Here is a 26,067-nt window from a genome sequence, read left to right on the forward strand (position 1 = left end):
GGATCTTAGCTCCCTGACCAAAGATTGAACCCACACCCCCTGCATTGGAAGGTGAAGTCTTAACCACCGGACCACCAGGGAAGTCCCCACAGGGCAGTAATTTTATGCTCAATTGGCACTTAAAGAGATGGACAACATTATAAAATGTATCTTCTTACAGGGGGAGGGTCCTTCCCACTCAACTACCAGACAAAGAGACATTTTGGTAATGAAACTTGTATTACTTACAGTAGAGACCAAACAATACCGTGGTTTGAAGAATAAATACGTTTTTCTCCCTAGCTTACAGTTCTGACATGGATGACCCAGATCAGTGGAGCGGCTCTGTTCTTTGAGCTGTTGACAGGCACACGATGGTGAAAATCATTGCCCCTCCCCCAGACCCTGCACCGTCAAAGCACGGTTGCCAGGAGTCTGTGCTCCAGCTTGGTGGGTGCACGTGCATTGTTTTAAGGTCCAGGCCTGGAAACGGCGAACATCGCTCCCCTCCCTTGGAGAGAAATCAGCAACAGGCCCACACTCAGGGAATGTGGCCTCGGGGGCCACGTTGCACTAAAACCCTGCTGCTTTAGATTTAGAAGAAGAGAAGAAGGATTCTTGGTGGGTAACCAGCTGACTAACACAGAACTCAACTTTGAGGAAGCAGAAAGGATTCTTCTAGCAAGGTACTAATGCTGTGATATGCCAGGGGGAGAAGGATGTTGGCTGTGCAAAAGCCTGCCAGGGGCTGGTTGATGCGCTACCAGCAGGATCCAATATACCCCCTTCCCCATTTCATCTGAGTGGAACATGATAAACTGAATGGCTGAAACTGGAGGTTACGGAAAAGAGGCGGAATCCCGTGCACCAGATTACCCAGAAGAGGAAAGGGAGAGGGTCTAAAGAGGAGGGGGTTAGGGTTAGGGGACTGCAGGAAAGGGGTGGATGTGTGGAGCTGCCCCGGAGAGCTGGACAATGAAGGTCCATATTGGGTGAGAAGATGAGGTAAATGGTAAAGAGACTCCATTCCTCAACATGCCTGTGAATATTCTGTGAAAGGATGAGAAGGTGTGGCTGGAACCCAAAGTAAAGCACTGCTTTGAAATTCTTCTGAATCCTGAGCGTGCGATCGACTTATCTAAGGATGAGCGGGTCCACCTTCCTCCACCATGGGGGCTGGGGGGGAAGCGGGCCTGGGGGCTGCTGTGGGGCTACCCTTCTCTAATCCAGTCTAGTGAGGAGCTCTCTCCCAGGGGCTCTGTTGACCCACACAGGCGGATTTCCCTTGACCTTCTCCCCCGGTAACCTGTACTTGACCCTCGTACCCCTCATTATTCTTTTAACTCCCGATTCGTCGTCTGTCCTTCTCTTGGCAGACATTAAAGCACCATGAGGGCATGAGGGCATGGATCCCAAACTGTCTAGGACAGGTGCTATGCCTACAATTCTTTTTTTTTTTTTTTTGCGGTACGCGGGCCTCTCACTGTTGTGGCCTCTCCCTTTGCAGGGTACAGGCTCCGGACGCGCAGGCTCAGCGGCCATGGCTCACGGGCCCAAGCCGCTCCGCAGCATGTGGGATCTTCCGGACCAGGGCACGAACCCGTGTCCCCTGCATCGGCAGGCGGGACTCTCAACCACTGTGCCACCAGGGAAGCCCTAACTACAATTCTTTTTTTTTTTTGCGGTACGCGGGCCTCTCACCGCTGTGGCCTCTCCCGTTGCGGAGCCACAGGCTCCGGACGCGCAGGGGCTCAGCGGCCATGGCTCACGGGCCCAGCCGCCACGCGGCATATGGGATCTTCCCGGACTGGGGCACGAACCCGCGTCCCCTGCATCGGCAGGCGGACTCTCAACCACTGCGCCACCAGGGAAAGCCCTACCTACAATTCTTAATGCATGCTCAACACACAGTAAGGTGCTCAATTAATAAACTGTAAATTGAATTCCTGGGAGGCCCTAGGCTTGTGGAGATGCTGAGTCGAGATCCCTACCAGGGGCGGCCAGAACACTCCTGGGGGTTCAGAGCCACCTCTGGCCTCTGTCTGCATCAACCTCAGGACTTTACACAGGGCGCCTGATCTACTGAGGCCGTGGGTTACCTCCCACCCACTGGCCAATCACTCCTTAGCCGCTGAACGCTGAGCAGCCTCCCTGCCCCTTCCCCCAACCCCTTCCCAGCTTCTCGGGGAAGACGAGGGAAGAGTGGGTACAGCGTTCAGGGAAGAGATTGTGGATAAAGAGGGGTTTTATCCTGATCCAAAGGTCCAGCGAGCCAAAAGGCAGGGGTGCGTCAGAGGAGCGGGGAGGCTATGGCAGGAGGCTAGACAGGTAGGGTTCCAGGGCAGGGACGTGCTTGTTGCCTCTTCAGCGGAGACTGTGGCAGCTGGCAGCGTGTGCAGCGTGTTCGGAGGCCAAGTCCAGATGGTCTTTGATGGACAATCCCTTCCCAGCAGCCTCCTCCAGAGGAAACACATGGCTAACCACCACCATTACCCCGGTTTGAATAAGCAGAACGAGTACCATGAATTAATAGGACATGACATCCTTATATCCTTGGTCTTGCATGCACGCAGTGATCTTCCTGCTTTTTTTATTAGCTCACAGGGATGTGCCTAATAAGTAACCACTTAGGTTCAATCTAAACATACCTGTAAACTAAAATACGTTCTAAAATGCAGTGACGCTCATTTGCAACACAGCATATCCCCTACATTGGAGACAGGGGCTGTATGACACCGAACATGGCCAAGAGTGTGATCACCCCCGAATCAGAACTCCTAGGTCCGGACCTTTGATTTCTCCACCAGGTTGTGGGGAATGAGCTGCGGAAGGAGGACACCATCCTGGTGATGGACATGAAGGCCCACATCCTGCTAAGCTCCTTCTTGCTGTGCGCAGCCCGCTGGAAGGGATTGGGACTTGATCTTGGGCACGGTCGCCCTGCTCTTCTTGGCTTGCAGAGCCCTGTTGCTGGCCAGCTCCGGCATGAGGGCCGAGGGGTAGGGCAGTTTGGTGGCCACGTAGCCAGGTGCCACCACGTCCATTCTGAGTATCCTGCCCCTCTCCAGGTGGCCATGGATGCGGCCGTGGGAAATACCGACCTGCTTGGGAGGCTTGGTTCCTCTGGGCTCCTGGCTCCTTCTGGACACAAAGGGACATGACTTGTAGAAAGGGACTAGAGGAAAGAAATCAACTAAGTCAGGCAAGAGTCCTTCAAAAAACATTTAAGCTGACAGGGAACAAAATGATAAAACAATCCTGTCATCAGGGAGCTACCAGCCTAAGGAGATATGCTCAGGGAGATACCATAACATGACATGGGCTTCACTGCTTCTCCCTGAGGGGAGTGATTCAGGTCACTGCCGACGGCAGGGCTTTCGGGAGTACTGTGGCGCCAGTAGTTTGTAGAAAACCGGGTCTCCTGGGACTTCCCCGGTGGTCCAGTGGTTTACACTCCGTGTTTCCAAAGTCAGGGAACTAAGGTCCCACATGCCACGCAGTGTGGCCAAAAAAAAAAAAAAAATCCAGACCTCCAGCTTGGCCAGTTTCTTCCTCTGTCTTCCAGGGAATGGATAACAAACACTGGTAGCCCTCCCCAGCAACTGGACACATCTGAATTCCCTCCCTTCTGCTGCCTCCACCAATGAAGCAAACTAGAGAGATGCTCTGGGGCCCATTGGGACCCTCACTTGCCTCTGAGATGCTGCCTGACACAGCATTTTGCTGTCACCACTTCCCCTCCATCAGGATCTCAACAGACTTCGGATCTCTGGTCTCCTTATTCCAGGGTGAGCCACAAGCATGCAGCCTTGTTAGAAACATGGAGCAGACTCTGGTCTCTTCTGTCAGGAGTGTTTTCACATCCTCTGGAGCTGAGGGGTTGCAGAGCATAGAGCTGGTTCCAGAGACAGGGCCACCCTGTCAGTCTCGGAGGGCAGGGCCCTGGGGGGTTGGCAGGTGGGATGGCTGTACCCGCAGGCAGAGGCGAAGGTGAGGGTTTTAGAAAATACTCCATCTTTTAAAGGAAGTGCAGTGGAGGGTGCCTGGGGCAGTATTTGCCCACTTTGATTCCAGTTCTTGGCAAAATCCAGTCACCACTCACAGCCTTGGGAGTTGATTTAGCTGAAAAAGACTTATTAATGAAACAGGGTTCTCAAGTGTGTCGCCTTGATGCTTCTAGAAGAACTGTGGGCGAACACTATGAGAATACCTTAGGGAAGATGACCTCCAGGTGCTGAGTCCACAGATGGAGACGCTTCTTGGGCTTGATGGTCCCTGACGGTCCACCAGTAATGTACCTCCTACTGGCATCTTCAACTTGTCATATGTCACTTCTCACTATGAGAACAGTATGTGTTCATTACATGAAACTTGCAAAGTACAGAAACGTAAATAGTTTCCTGTTTACCTACCACCCAAGGAAACTGTTAATATTGTCACGCATTGCTTTGAAATCTTCTATTTTTAATTTTCAAATTAATGTTTGTACCAACTAAAAGTGTATCTGTTACCAGAACTAAGGAAGCCACAGACTTGGTTCCCAAAGGAAAACATTTCAACCAGGACACAATTTCATCACCTGGAGCCTCCTGCTTGAACTGACTGAGTGAAAAGCAGACAACCTTTGTGCACTGAAACCCAGTAGGGCTGCTCCAGGCAAAGATTCTCATTTAATTATTTACTTTGGCCACGTCGAGCAGCAGGCAGGATCTTAGTTCCCTGACAGGGATCGAACCTGTGCCCCCTGCAGTGGAAGTCTTAACCACTGGGCCGCCAGGGAAGTCCCAAAGATTCTTATTTCTAACCCCTGGGATCATTGCCTCTGTTAGCACCTCTGCCGGGATGCTTCAAGAGGCTAAGGTGACACACCTGGGCATCAGTTAGCATCCTCTTGAACCCACACTTCACATTCAATCGTCATCTCACGTGGGTGATGCCAGGATCCTGGGACCTTGGTCATGAATGGGACAGGTGAGACAGTGGGGAAGAATCCTCTCCAGACCATAATCATTGATGGTGACACCACAAAAGGGTGTAGCAACCTTCCTAGCGAGAAGAGGATTGCAGCAAGATTTGAATCACAATTCAATCATTTTTCAAAGAACAAAAAAGCTGTGCATCAAGACCCTTGGCTTCAGTCACTTGCTAACTGTGTAACTGGATTAGGTTACTTAAACTCTGGGAATCTCAGTTTTTCATTTGGAGAACTGGAGCTAATAATATCTGTTCTACTGAGTTGCTATGAAGATCAAACAAGAAATGAAGTGAAAATGCCTGCTGTATAGTAACCACTCAAATGCTAGTTTTGTTTTTTTCTAAGTGTTGTCACACAGCCAGGCTGAGATCAGGAAAAGACAGCCATATACGTAGAGAGATTTTAGCAGGCAAAGAAGTGCCCCTCCCCCAATCACCTCCCCACCATTGACTGACACGTGGAATGTCTTGGTCAGAAATTCATTCCAGTGATTTCTGTCATTGTTCTCCCTTCAAATCAGAGCTATATTTAAATCTGTGTCTCTGAAAATTTCTCAGACATCAAAACCGTGTTCAATACCCTTAAACTGGCAGGTCAAAATATTCAGTAATTTTGAAAGCACAATGAAATCAATTTTATTATGTCAAGGATGTGTACATGTTGTGGAGAATTTCTAATTCAATTTTATAAATTAAAAAAAAAATAGAGGCCAAGTAGGGTGGAGGTTAAGCATATGGGCTGTGGAGCCAGACTGGTGGGGTTCTAATCCCAGCTAGGCTACTTAATAGCTGTGTGACCTTCAGCAAGTTACTAAATAGCTCTGTGCCTCAGTTTTCTCATCTGTAGAATGGGCTAATAGAACCTTTGTAGATTGTTGTGAGGATGAAAGAAATTAGCACACAGAAAGCACTCCTGGTGCCTTGAACTCAACAAGCATTAGCTACTGTTATCAAAGGCAGATACTTCTGGAGGAAGGATTGATTAATCAGTTTCCACTTGAGAGAAAGTTCATGAGATCTTTTCCTGAATGTAGGCTTGAAGGCAGTGAAAGTAGAGACTCTGAGCATATGATGTGTCTAAAGCAGTGGTTCTCACCCTGGTGTGCGTCAGAATCCTCTGGTGGGCTTGTTAAAATAATTTCTGATTCGGTGGGCGTGGAATTTGCATTTCGAACAAGTTCCCAGATGGCACTGATGCTGCTGGTTGGGGACCGCTCTTTGAAAGCCTGCAGCCATATATATCCCTACAGGATTTGGAAGCTGCTGCAGTGGACTTTACCAGCAAGGTTATGTAAGTTCTGAGGCAAACACCCCCCTGCCCCAAAGAAAGATCTAAAAGGGAAGGGCAGGGAAGTGCTTGGAGCCAGGCCACCCTGCAGCCCTTTAGATCACCTCTGGAAAGAACTGGTCTCTCAGCATGACCCTGAAAAATCTTCTCTGAGGCTGAACATTCAATTTCGGTTTTCCCTGGACTTGTCCTGGGGAAGAAAAGAATCACAGGCGCTGCCTCTGGCCATTACTATTTCATCTCCTGTCTCATAAATGAGCTTTCTGGGGCCATCTGCTGCTGGAGATTTACTTTCTGGCTTCTGGCTCACAGGTCAGTTGTGCAAATTTGGGGAGAAGGATCACGGGTGGCACAAACCCTATATACCAGCGCTTCTCCAAGTTGACCGTGTACCAAAAACACCTGGGGACCTTGTTAAAATCCAGATTACTGAGCCCCACCCCAGAAAGTTTGATTCAGCAGGTCTGGAGCAGGGGCCAAGAATTTGCATTTCTGGGCTTCCCTGGTGGCGCAGTGGTTGAGAGTCCGCCTGCCGATGCAGGGGACGCGGGTTCGTGCCCCGGTTCGGGAAGATCCCACATGCCGCGGAGCGGCTGGGCCCGTGAGCCATGGCCGCTGAGCCTGCGCGTCCGGAGCCTGTGCTCCGCAACGGGAGAGGCCACAACGGTGAGAGGCCCGCGTACCGCAAAAGAAAAAAAAAAAAAAAAAAAAAAAAAAAAGGACATACATCACTGTATAAGTTTAAGTTGTACAGCCTGATGGTTTGATTTGCATGTATTGTGAAATGATCACCACAATAGGTCCAGCTAACATCCGTCATCTTGTATAGATTCCAAAAAAAGGAAAGAGAGAAGAAAAAAGGGAAAAAGAAAATTTCTCCCTGTGATGAGAACTCTAGGATTTACTTCCTTAAAGACTTTCCCATAGGTTATACAGCAACGTCAGCTGTAGTCCTCCTTGTTGTACATTACATCCCTGCTACTTATTTATCTGATAACTAGAAGTCTGTATCTTTTGATCACCTTCATCCATTCTCTTCTCCCTCTACCCTCCGCCTCTGATACCCACAAGTCTTGTCTCTTTTTCTGTCAGTTTTATTGTTTGCTTTTTTAGATTCCACATATAAGTCCCTTAAAGAGAGACTCAAAGATCAAATGTGTTTCAGGCCTCACAAAACTTATCTGCCCCTAAATAAAAGTTTATCAGAGGATTCTCACTGCCAACTTTCTGTTGCTACCACTTGATCTCCATACCCCCTTATCCTACAACAAGTTAACCACTTCATGAATTTCTGATTTCTTCTTTCTGTGAGTATTTTTGCAAAGTTAAGCATATTTGAATATACATACACGTATTCTTTTTTTTTTATACACGTATTCTTATTTAACCTTTTATTTTACACCAAAGGTGGCATGTATGTATTCACTATTTTTATGCAAATTTTTAAAATTTAATTTTTATTTTATATTATAGTTGATTTACAATGTTGTATTAGTTTCAGGTGTACAGCACAGTGATTCAGTTATACATATACATATATCCATTCTTTTTCAGATTCCTTTCCCATATAGGTTACTATAGATTATGGAGTAGAGTTCCCTGTGCTATGCAGTAGGTCCTTGTTAATTATCTATGTTATATATAGTAGTGTGTATATGTTAATCCCAAACTCCTTATTTATCCCTCCCCCCACCTTTCCTCTTTGGTAATCATAAGTTTGTTTTCAAAGTCTGTGAGTCTGTTTCTGTTTTGTAAATAAGTTCATTTGTGTCATTTTCTTTATATTCCACATATAAGTGATATAATATGATATTTGTCTTTCTCTGTTGGACTTGCTTCACTTAGTATAATGATCTCTAGGTCCATCCATATTGCTGCAAATGGCATTATTTCATTCATTTTTATGGCTGAGTAGTATTCCATTGTATATATGTACCACATCTCCTTTATCCATTCCTCTGTCAATGGACATTTAGGTTGCTTCCACGTCTTGACTAATGTAAATAGTGCTGTCAAATCTATCATTTTCTAAAATTTGATTTTCTGGATTTTAAGTAATAGTTATCAAAGCCTCTTTCGATTTTTAGACTATAAAGAAATCATCCCATGTTTTAATCTAGTACTCTTAGCTTTTAATTTTTAACCTAACATACACTGGGAAGTACACATCCAATTTTATCTATTTTCAAATGGCTATCCAATTGCCCCAACACCATTTATTAAAGAGCCCATCCCTTACCCCAACAGACTGAGATGCCACCTAAGGCAAACAGCAATGTTTGTATGCACTTGGCTCTATTTTCAGACTTGTTCTGAACTTCCTGCTCCATTGATCTATTTGTCTATTCCTGCATCAATACCACACTGTTTTAATATCTAGTTGGGCTAGTTGTCCCCTCAGTCTCCCATTCTTATTGTTTATTTTATCATAAAATCTTCAGAATCTACCCTCAGAAAGTAATTTGTTAGGTTTTTAAAGTGAGATTGTGTTAAATTTTACACTTTGACTTGGAGAAAATTGACATCTCTGTGATGTTGAGTCATTCCACCCCAAAATGAGGGATTTCTTTCCATTCATTCAAGTCTACTTTCATTATCTTCAGGAATGTTTTATAATTTTCTCACATAGGTTTTGTGTACTTCTTGAGTTTATTCCTAGGTGCTTATTTTTCTTTTCTGGTGTTACTGTAATTAGGGTCCATTTTATCTTCTAGTTTGTTATTATAAATACAGACTAAGGTGATTTTTGTATGTTAATTTACTATCCTGCTCCTACACCGAATTCTCAGATTGTTAGTATGAATTTAAGGCTTGATACTCCCAGGGTTTTCCAAGTATACTATCATATCATATCACCCACAGATAGAAATCTTTCTTTCCAATTCTTTTCTTTTTCCATTCTTACAGTTCCAATTTTTTCTCCTGAGCCTTAATTATTTTCTTCAGAGCTAAGAGTGATGGAATGATGGACAGAAGTTTCTGGGGAGGTGGGAGGGACGGCAGTCTGGAGCACGGGAGGATAGAGTCTTTGACCAAAGTGGGAGAGGCACCTTTCTCTGAGAGAGGAGAAGGCAGTAGAGTTTGAGACTTTGGCTTGTTAATCTCCTCTGGAGAGAGGGATCACGGGGTGGGGGTGGAGGTGAGTGTCGGCCACCGGAAGTAACACGGCTTGGAAAGTGAAAAGGGTAAAACAGCGCCCCCTCTAGTGCTATGGAGGACACTAAGCTTAGCACTGGGCCAAACCCACTCTAAACTAGCCTGGGTCCTGACTTTTCTGGCGAAACCAGGAAAATTCATTCACAGTTTGCTGCCAAATAAATGAATAACCAAATGTTTTAAGTGACCTATAATTCTGTGGGAAGGAGTTAGCTAATCTTAAGAATCCTTATAAATGATTAAATCAAAGCTCCTTGCCTTCAAGGAGTCATTTCATTCACTTTATATCAATGGTTGTGTATATTAGCAACACCTGAGAATCTTTAAGAACATAATCAGTTCCAGGTCCCATTGCCAGAGATTTAATTTGGGGATGGAGCCCCAGGGTAGCTGCAGTTTTGGAAGGCTCCCAGGTGGTTCTAATGTAGCCAAAGTTGAGAGTCCTAGCCTACCCTACAGATGTATGGGTCTGTGTTACCTGTGTCTGCTTAAGCTGCCAGGAGGCGGCCACCTAGCTCAGATGTGCAGGGAGGAGTATTGCTTTCTTAACTCAAATTCCAAGTGCTGCATACACAGAAGCCTGGGGGCCAGCCCCTGTATCTTACAATTCAGTTTGCTGAGTTCTACTCGGTACCTCCAGTGTGCCCCGCAAAGGGCTAAGCACTTCTGCAAATATAAAACGCCTGAGGCTCAACCAGGTGAAGAGACTTTCACCTTTCTGTTTTAGGTAACTCTGCATCATTTATAGTTGTAACACTGAATCACTGAGACACGTTTCTATTTCTAACTTCTTGGGCAGAGACCTCAGACACCTTCGGCCCGCGGCGGAAGGCCCCTCGGTCTCAGGGCTCGGAGGCCGAAGACCTGCCCTAATAAGGTAGCACCCGGCGATTGGCTCAGAGTCGCACTTGTAGGCGCGTCCTGCCTCGCGCACGCGCACAGCTTCCGCGCCAGTCTCTTGAGAAGCGGGCGCAGGCTCAGAGGAGAGAGTTCGCTTCCCGCTGGCTCCGCCCAGCTCGCTCCCGGGGGGCGGGGCGAAGGCCGGGCTGGGAGAAGAAGGGGGGCGGCGGCTGCGCGCGTGCGTGGAAGAGAGCTGAGGGGCGATTAGGCCGTCGCCGGCCGGGCTCGAGGGAATTGTGAGACAATGCAGGTGAGCAAGACGAGGGGCGCGACGTCTGGAGGCTGCGGCCGTTCGTTTGTCCCGCTGGGTCCGCGCCGGCGGCGGGCTGTCCTTTCCAGACCTGTGGGAAGCGCCAGGCCCCGCAGGCACGGGGAGGCCACGCGAGGCTAGGCCGGCGCAGGCGCGGTGCGCACGGGCGGGCGTGGTCCCGCGGGTCCGCGGGCTGGGCGTCCCCGCGACGTGTGTCCCACTCTGGAATCTCAGCCCTGGGGGGGTTGCTTCTCCTTGAGCTCGTCTCCCGTGCGGCCTGCGAAGGCCTCTCCGGGTCTTAACTGAGAGTTACTTCCTACTTGTTAACTCTCTTAGCGAGCACCTGAGCAGGTGCGTTGTGGACCCCTTCGCGGATGGAAGCTGAGGCTTGCACGAGTGGAGGGTCCCGCCTGGGGGGCGGGGTGTCCCATAACATAACCCGTGTTCTGACTCCACGTAGAGCAGGGTGAGGGGTTATTACACCCTCCCCGCAACGTTGGTGTTCAGGTTGAGAGGTGCGCCCCCTCTGGACTCCCTCAGCTTCCAGAGCTCAGCCCGAGGGTCCCGCAGCCCAGTTACTTTCCTTCTTAAAATGGATAAAACCACATCCCCCAGTTTTGTTCTTTCATTGTATCAGGAATTTGCTAATGGAATTTGACTAAAACCCACGGAAAAGTGGGAAAAAATGACACCGTGGAAATGGATGCTTTTATGAGAAAATCTCTGACAACTCAGTTTGGTCACTGTTGAAGGACCCTTCTCCAGAGGTCATTCTGCTGCCTCCCGGATCTCGCTGTGGTCAGGAATCCTGAGAGACTCATCTCTGACTCAGCGGCAAAAGGGAGATGGAGTTAGTATGGGTTTGGTTGGGGGCTGGAGAGGACGATCATCTCCAAATCCAGCGCGTCTGGTGAGGAGGAAACTCAGGGCTGCCCTGGCCTCCTTTGCATCCTCTGTCCTTCATGTCCCGGCTTAAAAACATCGCCTCTTTCCTGACCACCCCGTGGAAAGGATTCTGTTAGTATTTCTTTTTTTTTCGCCGTACGCGGGCCTCTCACTGCTGTGGCCTCTCCCGTTGCGGAGCACAGGCTCCGGACGCGCAGGCTCAGCGGCCACGGCTCACCGGCCCAGCCGCTCCGCGGCACGTGGGATCTTCCCGGACTGGGGCACGAACCCGTGTCCCCTGCATCGGCAGACGGACTCTCAACCGCTGCGCCACCAGGGAAGCCCCTAGTTTTTCTTTTGACATATTTCAGCAAGACTGGGACAAGGAGCTGAGGCTGAGGCCTGGTTATCCCTGTGCCCTTTTCACAGCTCCTCGGTTTCATATTCCAGACCGGGTCCGTTAGCAGTGTTCCCGCCAAGCAGTGCCAAACCAGGGTTTGGGCAGCTAGGTTCTGGAGCTAAGAGCCCACTTCGACATTTATCCTTCTGACATTTGATCCTGGTGAATTTGACTTGTTCCAGCCTGGCGCTGTGGCTGTCCCAGGCTTGTGAGGATTAACTAGGTAGATAGAGGTAAAGGGCTTCGCAGGGTCCCAGCATCTAGGACTCGATAAGTGTCAGCCACTGTGAGCTCTTCCACGGGGTCGCAGCTCCTCCTCTCAGGTTTGGCCGTTCGAGAGTCAATCAGGCTCTTTTCCCTCTGATTTTCCTGCAGCCACTCAGGGCATTAGGATGCTTGATCTCCGCACTCAGACCCTTTGCACAGGCTGGTCCCTCTGCCTGGAAAGTAATTTCCTAAGTTTTCACTCCTCTTTGTGGTTTCGTCTCACCCTCCAGTCATGGTTACACGTCACCTCTTCTGAAAGAACGTCCTTGGCCATCCTGTGGAACGCAGGCCCCCTGGAACTCTCTAGCTCAGCAGCCTGTTGGTCATTGCATTTGCCATAATTTGTAATATATCTCTTTGTATATTTAATTATTCATTGCCTATCTCTTCCTCTCACCTGTAAAATAGATGACTTTGGCGTTCACCGTGCTTCCCTACCATCTAGTACAATAATTTACGTGTAGTAGGTATTTAATAAATATCTGCCGAGTGAATCACTCCAAGTCATTAATGAAAACACCAGAAGCCAGGTCAGAGAATTGCTGTTAGCACTGATGCCGATCTGCACATCATAGCCCGATTTTTACCCCAAGACAGGAAGGTTGGAACAGGGGTTGTGGGTCTTTTGACACTTTCTCAGAAATAGGCCTCAGAATAGTTTGGTGTGAATTCCCCTTCCCACCACTTTCCCTTTTTTTTTTTTTTTTTGCGGTACGCGGGCCTCTCACTGCTGTGGCCTCTGCCGTTGAGGAGCACAGGCTCCGGATGCGCAGGCTCAGCGGCCATGGCTCACGGGCCCAGCCACTCCGCGGCACGTGGGATCTTCCCGGACCGGGGCACGAACCCGTGTCCCCTGCATCGGCAGGCGGACTCTCAACCACTGCGCCACCAGGGAAGCCCCACTTTCCCATTTGACCCCTCCTTACCCATGGCACCCTCCACAGTGGACTTGGCACTCATGGTATCCTTGGTCCACCTGCTCTAGGACCCCAATGCAGACACCGAGTGGAATGACATCTTACGCAAAAAGGGCATCTTGCCCTCAAAGGAGAGTTTGAAAGATCTGGAGAAGCAGGCAGAAGAGGAAGAGCAGCGGGTCCTTCAGCAGTCCATTGGTGAGCGTGCCGCTACTCGTTATTGCGTGTCTGTCTGCTTGGGAGACAACTTGCCAGGCCTCTCACTGCTTTGGTAGAAGGATCCTCTGAGCAGGAGTTGGGAGCCAGGGATTGGAGTGCTGAGCTGGATGCTGCCTCTGGGATCTCAGGCGGGTCACAGGGCATCGCTGGCTTCAGCTTGCTGGGCCACAGAATTAGGGGGACTTCAGAGGCCCCCTCTGTTTCCACAGTTCCTCGTCTGTGTCGGATGAGCACGTGGAAAGTATTTCCAAGTCTTGACTTTCCTGGTCTGTGATTCACTTTGGATAATGTCATGGAAATCTGCTCAAAAGTTTTTAGTGTTCGTATTCTCGTGAGGGCATACTTTATCTTTGTGGTTTGATTACGAATATTAAAATAGCTTGATTTGGGGAAGCATAAGATGTTTGCAGTGTACAGGGTCTAGGAGAGGGGCTTTCTCACATGTAGCTGTATCACCCGAATCGGAATCCCTTGGGGTGCTTGTCCCAAAAACAAACAAACAAACGCACACAACAACACAGAGAACCTACTGAAACAGAATCTCTGGGGTTAAGGCCCAGGACTCTGCATATTAAACCAGTGCTTCAAAGAGTTTCTGATTTACACCAAAGTTTGAGAACCATTGACCACAGGGGCTAGGCCTTTTGTCCCCTGTTGACATGTTAGAGCTAATTTAGAGAAGGATTTATTGCAAAGCGTTTATCCTGCAAATGTTTACTGAAGGATTGCTGTGTGCTGGGTGTTGTTCCTAGGCAGTGGGGCTTTAGCTGTGCACGGGTCGGACAAAACCCCCTGTCCTCTTGGAGCTTACATTCTAGCGGGAGAGACAGACAGTAAGTGATACGTGAGTGAAATGTAGGAAGATAAGGCAGGAAGGGGCCGGAGGAGGGGTGGGTATAATTGCAGAAGGGGTCAGAGAGGGCCCCCTGGCAGTTGAGTAGACCTGAGGGAGGTGAGTGAGAAGTGGAAAGCATGTTGGAGAATCCGCCAGGAAGCCAGCAGGACTGGGAGACAGTAGTAGGAGCTTCAAAGAGGCAACTAGGGCTCGGACCATTTAGGACCTTGTAGCTTCTAGTATGGACCTTGGCTTTGCTGCCAAATGAGGTGGATGTCACTGGAGGTTTGAACAAAGGAGTGACGTGTCCTCTGTGTTGACAGCACCGTCCTGTTGTTGCCTTACTGAGTGCAGACTGTGGGGAGGTAAGGCAGGAAGTGGGGAGACCAGTCTGGAAAAGGCTGCAGCGGTACCTTTGGCAAGTGGTACCATTGACTTGGAGCAGCGCAGGGGGTGGAAGTGGCCAGATCTGGATGTATTGTGGAGGTAGGACTGACAGGAGTTGCTTATGGATCCTATGATGGTGTGAGGGAAGGTAAGTCAAGGATGACTGCAGGGCTCTGGACTCAGGCGGCCAGAAGGATGGAGTTACCACCAGCTGAGATGCGGAAGGCTCGGGGAGGAATAGGATTGGAGGTAAGATCAGGAACTCTGTTTGGGACATGGTCACTTTGAGATTTTTGTTAGACGAATAGAGATGGTAAGGGAGCAGTTGGGGATGCTGTCCCAAGCCAGAGAAATACGGGCTGGAGGCATAACTTGGGGAGTTGTCAGCATGTTGCTAGTATTTAAAGCTGTGAGATGCGGTCAACCAAGGGAGTGGGTATCGATAAGGAAGAAAAGGAGTCCAGTCAGCAAAGGGCCTGAGGGAGGAGGAGAGGGGGCCAGAGGAAGATGGGCTTTTGAGGAGGAGGTGGTGATGGGTTGGGTCAGATGTGCTCATCCGTTGAGAAAACAGGGGTCATTATTGACCTTGATAAGAGCAGTTTCGGGTAGTGACGGGGTGGCGGTCTGGTGACAAAGGCCTGATGTGATGTCAAGAAGCAAGGGTGTTTATGGCAATAAAGCAAAATACAGATTTTATAGCAGTTGATTAAAAGAAAAGGTAGAGCTGCCTAGCACTCACAAGAGAAGACCAGGGGATAGCCCTTTCACTCTAGGAGGGTGTGCTGGGGAGGACCTCAGTGGGTATCCTCCATCTCCTCAGAGGCATGAGAACTGTTATGCACCTGTCCGTGAATGTCTGTGCTTGAAGATCCGGCCAGGTTAGCTCAGGCAAATACAACTCTCCTCTTTTATAAACTTGGGAAACTTCCCGTTTGTATCCTTATTGTGTGGAGGTAAGAGAGCCAGGCCGGCAGCTGTTTTTTAAATACACCCTCCTCTTCTTATTTACTAGTGTAACACCTTAAGTACTTTTTATTTGGGTTTTGGTGGGCTGGGGATCTTTTGGTGTTGCATGCACTCCTTTAGGAAAAGAGTGAAGGGAAGAAAACCAAAATGTGTGTTTGTTCATCTTTTACATTTATGGTTTCTTGCCAACTGGATGACATTCAGTGAAAACTTACGAAGACATGACTTTGGAAGAACTGGAGGATAATGAAGACGAATTTAATGAGGAAGACGAACGTGCAGTTGCAATGTACAGGTTAGTGCCACCCAGAGGGACTGCTTGGCCTTTTGTGTGGCGCTAAAATGTGTGTCCTTTGAATCATTAATAAATCTGGCAAATCAATAAAAAAACCTGGACCTTTACAAAGGTTGCTGTGTGAAAGGGGTGGTGTGTGTGTGTGTGTGTGTGTGTGTGTGTGTGTGTGTGTGTGTTTGTAAGATGTCTGTCTCTTCTGTTGTGCAGGCAGCAAAGACTGGCGGAGTGGAAAGCAACCCAACTGAAGAATAAATTCGGAGAAGTTTTGGAAATCTCAGGAAAGGATTATGTTCAAGAAGTTACCAAAGCCGGTGAGGGCTTGTGGGTCATCTTGCACCTTTACAGACAAGGGTGAGCTGATCTCATGACTGTATTTAAATGTTAATTTGAATTTATATCTTGAACATCTCAGGCTTAATCCACCCAGGAGGTTTTTTTGTTTTTTGTGTTTTTTTGCAGTACGCGGACCTCTCACTGTTGTGGCCTCTCCCGTTGCGGAGCACAGGCTCCAGATGCGCAGGCTCAGCAGCCATGGCTCATGGGCCCAGCCGCTCTGCGGCATGTGGGATCTTCCTGGACCGGGGCACGAACCCGTGTCCCCTCCATTGGCAGGCGGATTCTCAACCACTGAGCCACCAGGGAAGCCCTGTTTTTTGTTTTTTTAACTAGTGTTTTTGTTGCTGATTTGCCCAAACCTTATAGCCTAATTTTTGTCTTAAGACTTTCTAATTAATATGTGACTAATAGGAATGCTTTTGTTACAGTGTAGCAGAGGAGACTCTTTTTTTTTTTTTTTTTTAATTGTAAATGAATTCCTCAGTCACTTGTCCCTCTGGAGAAGCTCAGGCATTTCACAATTCCATGTAATGAATCACTCTCGTCGATGGTGAGGGCAACCTTTGTGAGAATTGTCCATGGCGTGTGAGGCAGTAAACCCACGGCGCTTCTCACCTCCAATTTTATTCCCATCCTGTGGAGTCTAATGCTTGTGTTGGGAGTTTCTTTGAAGCAGGAAATGCTTTCTGAATCACACATTTTAAGCCTTGAATGCTCTTGCCTATAGAAGAGCAAGACAGTTACCTTTTACATTGGAGCTGTGTTTCTAACTTATTCTTCAGTCAAATTAAGTTGGGCTTTGGATTTTGAATTCCTCCCTTTGCCTAAACATGTTAGAAAGTTTTTTCTAAATGTGAGTTCATCTTGGCTGGAGTAGCAGAATCACTTGTGAAGTCATTATGAGGTTTTATGTAGGGCAGAAGGGTAGTTGAGATTTATTATGTACAAATGCAGAATCACAGTTGGCTTCTGTTTCTCTTTTTATAGGATTCCCCTGTGTGCCCTGATAAATCAGCACTTTATTGGACTTGCCAGGAAGTTTCCTGATGTCAAATTTATCAAAGCCATATCAACCACCTGCATACCCAACTATCCGGATAGGAATCTGCCCACAATATTTGTGTACCTTGAAGGTGATATCAAGGCTCAGTTTATCGGACCTCTGGTGTTTGGTGGCATGAACCTGACAATGGATGGTAAGGGCCTCTTTGAGGTGCGCGTGGGAGATGGGGAGGAGGTGCTTCTGTTGACGAGGGTGCCTGTTTCCTAGACACACATTAGGATGACTTGTCAGATTCACCTTTGCCCCCACGCGAGTGATTGTAAAAAGGGAAGAAGCACGTTGAATCTGTCATCTTAGACAAGTCATTGGGGGCAGTTACAACTGGGCTCTAGTAATTCTCAGTTAAAAGAGGGCACGGTGGACTTTAAAATATTTAATATTAATGTCTGATGTGTTTTATTTGTCCCTACAGTTGAGTGTGCTCGTTTTTACTGGTAGCTCAAGATTACATCATTCATTTCTTGTTTAATTCACGTGAATGTTACTAGTGACACATGCTTATATGCATCTACATGTGTACAAATGTAGAAATCTATAGACATTTTTTCTCAGTTGAATAGTAGCTTTTAAATTAAAAGTTTAGGGCTTCCCTGGTGGCACAGTGGTTGAGAGTCTGCCTGCCGATGCAGGGGACACGGGTTCGTGCCCCGGTCCGGGAAGATCCCACATGCCGCGGAGCGGCTGGGCCCGTGAGCCATGGCCGCTGAGCCTGAGCGTCGGAGCCTGTGCTCCGCAACGGGAGAGGCCACAACAGTGAGAGGCCCGCGTACCACAAAAAAAACAAAACAGTTTATTCTCCCTCTTAACTCCTGAAGGATATGTTTTTTTTTTCTGCCTGTTACACAGGAGGTGTTAAAATACATATGCACACATAACATGAGAGAGAGAAGCTGAGGCCTGCAGGTTTCTTGATAAGTCGAATTCTTTATCTGTTTAGTGAAATAGTATGTCCAACTGTGCTTTAGTTAGTAGTCTTTAGAAATGTGTGTTAAAATATGACTTGATATTCTACTTTATGTAACTCTTTATGTAAGATATTCAACTGGGAAAAGTATAAACATATACATACATACATAGACACACATATGTTACATCAGTTATGCATTATTCCAGTGTTCAGAGGCATATGGAGTTTCAAACTAAATACGGGTTTGCTTCTTATTTTGGTCTTTTTGCACATACCATGAGGGAAGAGAGAGAGGTATACAATAATAATTATAGTTTGTATTTCTAGGAAAAGTTTCATTTGAGGATTAGTGAACATATAAGATAATGATTACTGCATATAAATGAACAGTAACATTAAATACATTCATTTATACATATGTGTGAATTTAAATATATTCTTAAGAATCAGAAATCTTTAAAAAAATCATTTTTAAGAAATTTGTTGAATTTTTATCACACTGAACCACGGTATCTAGAGCTGAAAATACTGGTGGAGCACTTTGAACACGACTCAGTAAAATTGGTGTTCAGATTTTAACAGAAGTTTCCAATTGGTAGAGCGTCACTTTAACCAGGCTATTTGTAGTAGAATCTCTCAACTGTCCCTCAGTCCTGCCTGGGATCTTTTCTGCAGTGGGAAAGTACATCACTTGATTGTGCTTCACAAGGTCTCACACCCATGTGGAGTTTCACTGATTACAAGAGCATAAAATACAGGAGCTGAGCCTTTAGTCACTGATTCTTTATTTTCTGGTACTTTTAAAAATTATTATTACTTGGAACAAATGTATCAGACTAGGATGTCATCATACATGGAGCCTTTGACTCTAATAGGTTGAGATATTGGACATGAGGTTTAAGAATTTCCTTTTGTTAACTAAATTTAGATTTAATGATTAGAGTGCCAGCAGGACTGTGAAAGTATTTCCTTTACATGTTTCATGCAGGTTGCTTTCCTGGGAAATTGTGCAAGCCGAGAAACTAGCTGTTAGAAGATTGATTTAGTCTCTGTTTTTTATTTTAGTTATCATAGAGGTTCAAATGTATGTAATATCCCATTTGACCTCATCTTCTGGAAAAGTGTTTGCAGGTATTTTTTTCCTTCTTAAGGGTCTGATTTTTCCCTTTCTTCCAGGCACCTTATAAATTAAATTGTCATCAAATGTTGATGATCGTAGTTTCTGCTTAGAAAAACACTGTGGCTTGAGGGCCCCATGCAGACTGTGTCTTAGGCGATTTGCTTTTTCTTTATCATGTAGAGTTGGAGTGGAAATTGTCTGAGTCTGGAGCAGTCAAGACAAGCCTGGAGGAAAACCCTAGGAAACCCATCGAAGATGTGCTGCTTTCGTCCGTGCTGTGCTCCGACCCCACCAGGAGGGCCAGTGATTCTGAGGATGACTAAGGCTGCGGCCCTGGTAACCTGATGAGCTTGCTTGATGTGACACATCATCTGAATTTTTTTTAAAAGGAGCAAGTAGGAACGTATAGTTTGGTTTTAGCCTTTTATAACTATGTTTCAAATCTCATAGATCTCAGAAGTAATCATTGCTGGGAATCCTTTTAAATTTCTTGGAACTCTCTTTTTAAATTATTTCCTTAAGGAAAAAATAAAAGCCAGATATTAGTATGGCAGGTGTCTATGTTTTCCTCACTTGTATTTTAGGTAAGCTGTAAAGCTGTTCACTATTTGTTCACATAAAACTATAAAAGAAGAAGTATGGAGGGTGTTTTTTTTTTTTTAGTAATGTGAGTAAATTATACAGTGGAAAATGGCAAGGTAAGCTTTGCATTTATATTATTATTTGTTTTTATTCTTCTATAGAGGTAGCAACAGGATTATTAAATAAAATAAAGGTGTAATTGGTAGGAAGAAGTCTTAGTATTTATCCTATTTAGAAGAAATAGACAATAATTTTTGGGAAACAAATACTGCCTTATCAAAGCTGTAACTAAAAGATTCCAATTTACCGCCATTTGGGGTAAAATATTATTTCTGGTTAAAGTAATTTTTTGTCTCAGGCTGTTGAGATGTCAGTCTCAGTTACTGTAAAAGATCACCTTAAATTCTTTTTTGGAAATAGATATAAGCACACACATTAATAGATAACATGTATCTCAATCAGTCAGTAAAATATATAGCAAGATGTTTTCTGAACCAGAATCCTCTTAGCATTTACTGCTTCTTGTCAAATTGACATTAACAGAATAATCAGGGGAACCGTTATTCCCTAATGCTAGTGTTGAGTGATGTAGTACTCAGTGCTGGTTTGACTCTTAAAAGTATGAATCAGAGAGGGCACAAAGTTCCTTCAGATTATTGTCCTTTATTTTTGCCGTAATTTGGAAAATAACAAGCAGCTGTGACCCATTTGATCTGTCCGAATGATCTGTGTTAGTGACTTTGTTTCTCTACACGTGAGCCAGCACTGCTGATGAAAACATACTCTGTGTCATAGTCTTCCTTGAAGGGTTTCTCATGAAATTTTAGTTGCAGGGTTGAAATAAGCTTGGTCAGTTCTGTCACTTGTCTACTGGTCCCATGGGTTAGTTTTTCTGTTGTCAGCTGCCATCAGAGTGAAGTGCGGTGGTGCAAGTGTGGCTGCTGCATTGGCCTGAGAGCTGCGGTGCACACAACTCCCGGGGGAGAGAGCTGTGCCTGAGTGTGGTCGGGGGCTGCGTCCACCGTGACAGGGCAGCAGACTTCATTCCACTGCGGAGCCCGTACAGGGTGTGATTCTCAACATATGCTGTGCCACTTTGATCTGTGTTCCTGTGAAATCTTGCCTCCATGCAGACTCGGGCACTTGGTTTGCGCTCAGAAGCTCAGGTGTCCATGGACTTGGTTGATGAGCCCTGTCTGACCACATGGCTCCCAGGCCCCAGGAAGCTGTTCAGTTGTTCTGACTGAACTTGATTTAAAAAGGGGGAGAGAGCAGCATGTCTGTCCTAGAATGAGTATCGTGATTTCGAACCTGTTGTGCAGACTTCTGCAGGTTAGTTAATTCTGGGAGACTTCGCTGTGTTACTACTATTAACTTCTTTCTGTTTCATTTGGAGCATTTGTGATGTGCTAGAGGTGATACAGCTTGGCTCTTAAGCACCGAGTTTGTCTCATTCCACAGCAGAAACACACAGCGACCAGGGAACACCGGCAAGAAAGATCCTGAGATTCTGTCTCCTGGTGTTGGCAGGAAAGGTGTATGGGGAAGGCTGTGGAACAGGTGCTAGGAAACCCTTTCTAGTGTTGGTGAGAAGTGGTCCCAGGAAGTTGTGATAGTAAATAATTGGGAGAAGTGAGATGGAATAAGACCCTTGCCCCTCAGCATCGGTGGGTGTTGGTTCCAGGAGCCCTGTGGGGTATCCTCGGATGCTCAGGCCCCTCGCAGCTCGCTCTCCAGTCCTCAGAGTGTTTTCAGTCCATGGTTGGTTGAATCCGCAGATGCGCAACCTGCAGATACAGAGGGCTGATTATAATAAATACAGTTGATTCTTCTTTATTTTCCTTATTTTGTGGAGGAGAAAAAGGATACGGTTAGGTTGTATACACCCACCTCATTGCAGACCTGAATTTACATCCTCTTGTGCTGAGGTTGCAGACAGAACGGCTTCCTGGGGCGTCTTCTTCCCGAAGTGCCTCAGAGACGTCATCCTGGATGCAAAAGACACTTTATGAGAGATGCGAAAGGGCTGCTTAGAAGGGGGTCCTCTGTCACTAATGCCTCCGTTTCTCATCATTTATTACTTCCAGCTTTAAATTCTGTTTTCTTATATAACAAGCCCAGATTTTGCCAAAGTGCTTTTCAAGTGTGACAGGCCAAATGTGTTTTGACTGTGCCGCCTACTTTTTTTTGTTCAATTCCTTATTTATTTATTTTTGGCCTTCTTGGGTCTTCGTTGCTGCGCATGGCCTTTCTCTAGTTGGCAGCGAGTGAGGGCTACTTTTCATTGTGGTGCGTGGGCTTCCCATTGCCGTGGCTTCTCTCGTTGCGGAGCACGGGCTCTAGACGCACGGGCTTCAGTAGTGCGGCGCGTGAGCTCTAGAGCGCGGGCTCAGTAGTTGTGGTGCACGGGCTTAGTTGCTCCGCGGCATGTGGGATCTTCCTGGACCAGGGCTCGAACCCATGTCCCTTGTGTTGGCAGGCGGATTCTTAACCACTGCACCACCAGGGAAGTCCCCTGTGTCGCCTACTTTAGAAGCGTGTTCCTATGGAAGTGGTTTTGTCCTGTTTATGGAAACCAGTTGTTCCTCATAAATAAACACAGCCTTTTCGACAGGTGTTCTTGATGTTTACGTTCACACAGCCAATGGTCCGGGCTTTCCGCACTCTGCAGACTGCCCCCGCTCGGTGACTCCACAGGGGAACTGTCACTCATGTGTGCTACCAGGAGTTCCCTGGGGCCAGTCTCACCGCGCATCCCTGCAGTAGCCTCTTCTTCTCTGTGTTCAGTGTCCAGTCAAGATGGGTCTGCTCTCCACGGCTAAGCCGTACCTTTATACTTTTGACCCCATTCTCCTCCACATTCTTTAGGCCTTTGTTCTAGTAAGTCATCCTCTATCTCAGCCTCTCCCTTGATGTGGGGCCTCAGGCAGTAAGTGTTTGGGTCCAGTGTCAGGGACTGCTAGTTGCCTAACAAGGGCCAGGATTCCCCAGCTCTGCTGGAGCAGCAGTGGGATCAGCTAAGGATTAAACTCCCAGCCTCCTTTGGAGCTACAGGTTGCCAGAGGGAGGTGGGCAGAAGTTGGCTGGGAGTTCTGGGCAAGCTTCTTAAGAAGGACAGACATTGTAGATGTGATTGCAGCCTCCTTGGGCGGTGGGGTGTGCTTACAGAGCCAGAGCAGAGAGGGTGATGTTTTTGATGCCACTGTGACCCAGCTCTTGACTGCCCTCTCTGGACTTCTCTTATTGGGAAAGAAGTAACCTCCATCTTGGCTCTTTTAGAAGCAGCTTATGCATCTCCCGTTAAAGGCCCCTGCCCTTCAACAGTCAAAACTACAACCGATCTAAGCTTTCTACTCCCCGCTTTCAAACTACTTGGCGAAGCAGAGCAGTGCCTGTTCCCTACCTCTGCTTCCTCATCATTGCCCTTCAGTAACTTTGTGAACCAGACCAGGGCTTCCATTTCCATCTGTGAAAGACCAGATACTCTGAACAGCCCACCTGATGGTAACTCAAAATGTTGGATGGAACTTTTTAAAAATGTTCTTAAATGTGCCACTGAGCTGTCAAGAAAGGAATTCATCCTCTGAGGCCAGAAACAAAGTGAAAGCAGAACTGCGGAAAGATGGGCGAGCCTGTTTACCCTCCAGCGGCACGTACTCTTGGTGACGCCGAGCTCCTGTGAGATGGATTGTGGGGGGACAGGTGGCAGGAGATGAGCCTTCAGGGAGATTCCCTTGCGAACAGCTGGACTCCCAAAGGACTGCCTTCAGTCTTGGGGGGAGCCAGCACTGGTTGGAAAGGAGAGCACAAGCATCCCTAAGAATTCAGTTACAAGCCTTACCTCGTGTGGGTGTAAATTCTCATGGTACATGTGATCTAAACACTTTCCCTGTGACGTTCTTAAGGAGGTCTTAAGTTGCCATGCCCCTGGGCTCTGGACCAAAGCAACTGCATATCCACACGAGAAGAGCTCAGCTTTAATTTAGCCTTCAAACACTTTCCACAGGGACATGAGCTCAGAGTCATAAATCACAAACCCCCAAATCACAGGATGCCTTGACTTCTGAATGAAAGCCAGCAGAAGAAGAGTGCATATAGATGGCAAAGATTGAGGGTGGTGGAATTTTCAAGACCAAAAATAAGAGCACATTTAACATGTTTAAATAAATAAAAGGGTAAAGAACAAGAGTTGCTTATATAAGTCCCTTATAAAAATAAGCATTGGGGGACTTCACTGGTGGTCCATTGGTTAAGACTTTGCCTTGCAATGCAGGGGGTGTGGGTTCGATCCCTGGAGCTAAGGTCCCACATGACTCGGGGCCAGAAACCAAAACAAAACAGAAGCAGTATTGTAACAGATTCAATAAAGACTTAAAAAATGGTCCATATAAAAAAAATCTTTAAAAAAATTAAATCTTAAAAATAAAAGTAAGCATTGGAAGAATGAATTGGTAAATTGGAGAGTGGAGGCAAAAATTACCCCGTAGGTAGCACACAGAGACAAGTAGGTGGAAATATAAGAGTTAGGTGAAGAGATGTGGAGGAGAGGCTGAGAAGGTCTAACGTGTATCTCTTAATATCTTAAAAGGAGAGTATTGGAAATAGGTAATATTTGGAAAGATGAAGGTAGATTTTCCAGAACTGATGAAAGACATCAACCCTCAGAAAGGTATACAAATTTCAAGTGAGTTAAATGAAGTAAATCCACACCTTCATGTATACAGCGAAACTGTGGAATATCAGAGAAGTTTGTAAGTGCAGTCAGGAAAGTCAGATTACCTACGACACAGTAACAGTACAGCACACTGCCTTCTCAGCAGTGGCAGTGAAAGCCAGGAGACTGTAATAGTATCTATGGGCTAAGAAGATGCATCAACAAAACAGAAGCTATCAACCAGGACTTAATACCCAGTGAAGCTCTGTTTTAGGAATGGGGGTGAAATGGACATTTCAGACGTAGAATAAGTACGTTTATCATCAAAAGACTCTCCCTAAGGAAATTTAGAGGATTTACTTTGTGCGGAAGGACAAGGACGAAAGCTCTGAGATTCAAGAGAGCATAGCGACCAAAAGATGTACGGGTAAATCTGAACATTGACTTTACAAAACAATACAAATAATGTCTTATTTATGACATTAAGATGAAATAGAACTGTGAAAAATAAGGCAAAGTAGCACACAAATTGAAGGGGACTTAATTGGAGTTTAAATGTTCTTAGACCCTTAAAAAGTATTCAAGAGGTTGGCAAAAATATGGTTTAAAAAATTCAAGTAACAGTAAAATAAAAGCATATAACTTTTAAAATAGTGTGTGTGAGGGTGCTCAGTTAATTCAGTAAAAGACTAGATTGAAGAATAAAAAGAAACAGAAGAGGCAGAACCATAGAAAATAAGATGCTAGGAATAAATCTAAACAGCGAGCACAGTAAATGGAAAATACTCTTAATACTTTTCACCGTATGATTCTGCAGTCACGCTCCTAGGTCCTGGCAACTAATGTCCGCACAAAATGTTTATAGCAGCTTTGTTCATAATGACCAAAACCCAAACAACCAAAATGTCTGTCAGTAGATAAATGTATAAACAAATTGTAATTTCATACAACGGAATGTAATTCAGCGATCAAAAGAAATGAGCTACCAAGCCACAAAAAGCATGGGTGCCGAGTAAAATAAGCCAGTCTGAAAAGACGGTCTACTATATATATGATTCTAATTACAGGACATCCTGGAGAAGGCAAAACTGTGGAGATGTTCAAAAGATCAGTGGTTTCCAGGGGTTCAAGGGGGAGGGTGGGAGGGTTGAAGAGGTAAAGCACATAGGATTTTTAGAACAATGAAACTATTCGGAATGATACAATGAAAGTGGAGGTATGACAGTATGCATTTGTCAAAACCCATAGAACTTTACAGCACAAAAATGGAATCTTAATGTATGCACATTTAAAAAAAATCACTTAGAGAATCGGGATACATGGATGGAATACAGACCGACAAAACAATTAACTGTATTATAAATGTATGAAACAACCTCGCAGAAGGGGTTGGGGGGGATGGTGCTGACCTAAGTAACCTTGGAAATGAGTGGAGTCTGTAAGATGAAGCACCAAAGAAACTGCATAAGGACTATACTGCAGCTCATAAAGTAATTTCTTACATTGGTATGCGTTAGCAATTCTGATACTGCCATAATATTCTAGATTTAAACAAGTAAGTGGCTGGCGGATGGTGGGAGCCAGGTTTCTCACGGTTAGAATGTAAGGTTACATACAGATAAGCTGGGGGAAGAGCCTAGAGTGATCCACGAGTAATGGATTAGAGTTGGAGCCATCAGTATGAACT

General features: G+C 46.2%; 1 protein-coding gene across 4 annotated transcripts in view; it reads left to right on the top strand.

Annotated features, from left to right (window-relative positions):
- The first annotated feature begins 10,357 nt into the window (after positions 1-10,357).
- PDCL3 (phosducin like 3) overlaps positions 10,358-26,067 on the top strand; it is a 122,411-nt gene continuing 106,701 nt past the window's right edge. For 2 of the 4 annotated variants that reach the window (XR_004352754.1, XM_032652568.1), the window contains exons 1-6: positions 10,407-10,547; positions 13,085-13,214; positions 15,628-15,718; positions 15,926-16,069; positions 17,042-17,250; positions 19,325-19,480. Coding sequence is in view for 3 of the 4 variants with exons in the window: in XM_032652568.1 (XP_032508459.1) it covers positions 10,542-10,547; positions 13,085-13,214; positions 15,628-15,718; positions 15,926-16,069; positions 17,042-17,250; positions 19,325-19,467 (723 nt within the window). In the remaining variant the exon portion in view is untranslated. Of the gene's footprint in view, positions 10,548-13,084; positions 13,215-15,627; positions 15,719-15,925; positions 16,070-17,041; positions 17,251-19,089; positions 19,156-19,324; positions 20,162-26,067 lie in introns of those variants that run through there. The other 2 variants (XM_032652565.1, XM_032652567.1) reach the window with 2 other exon arrangements.

This window comes from Phocoena sinus, chromosome 13, assembly GCF_008692025.1.
Source record: "Phocoena sinus isolate mPhoSin1 chromosome 13, mPhoSin1.pri, whole genome shotgun sequence".
Classification (NCBI taxonomy): Eukaryota; Metazoa; Chordata; class Mammalia; order Artiodactyla; family Phocoenidae; genus Phocoena; species Phocoena sinus.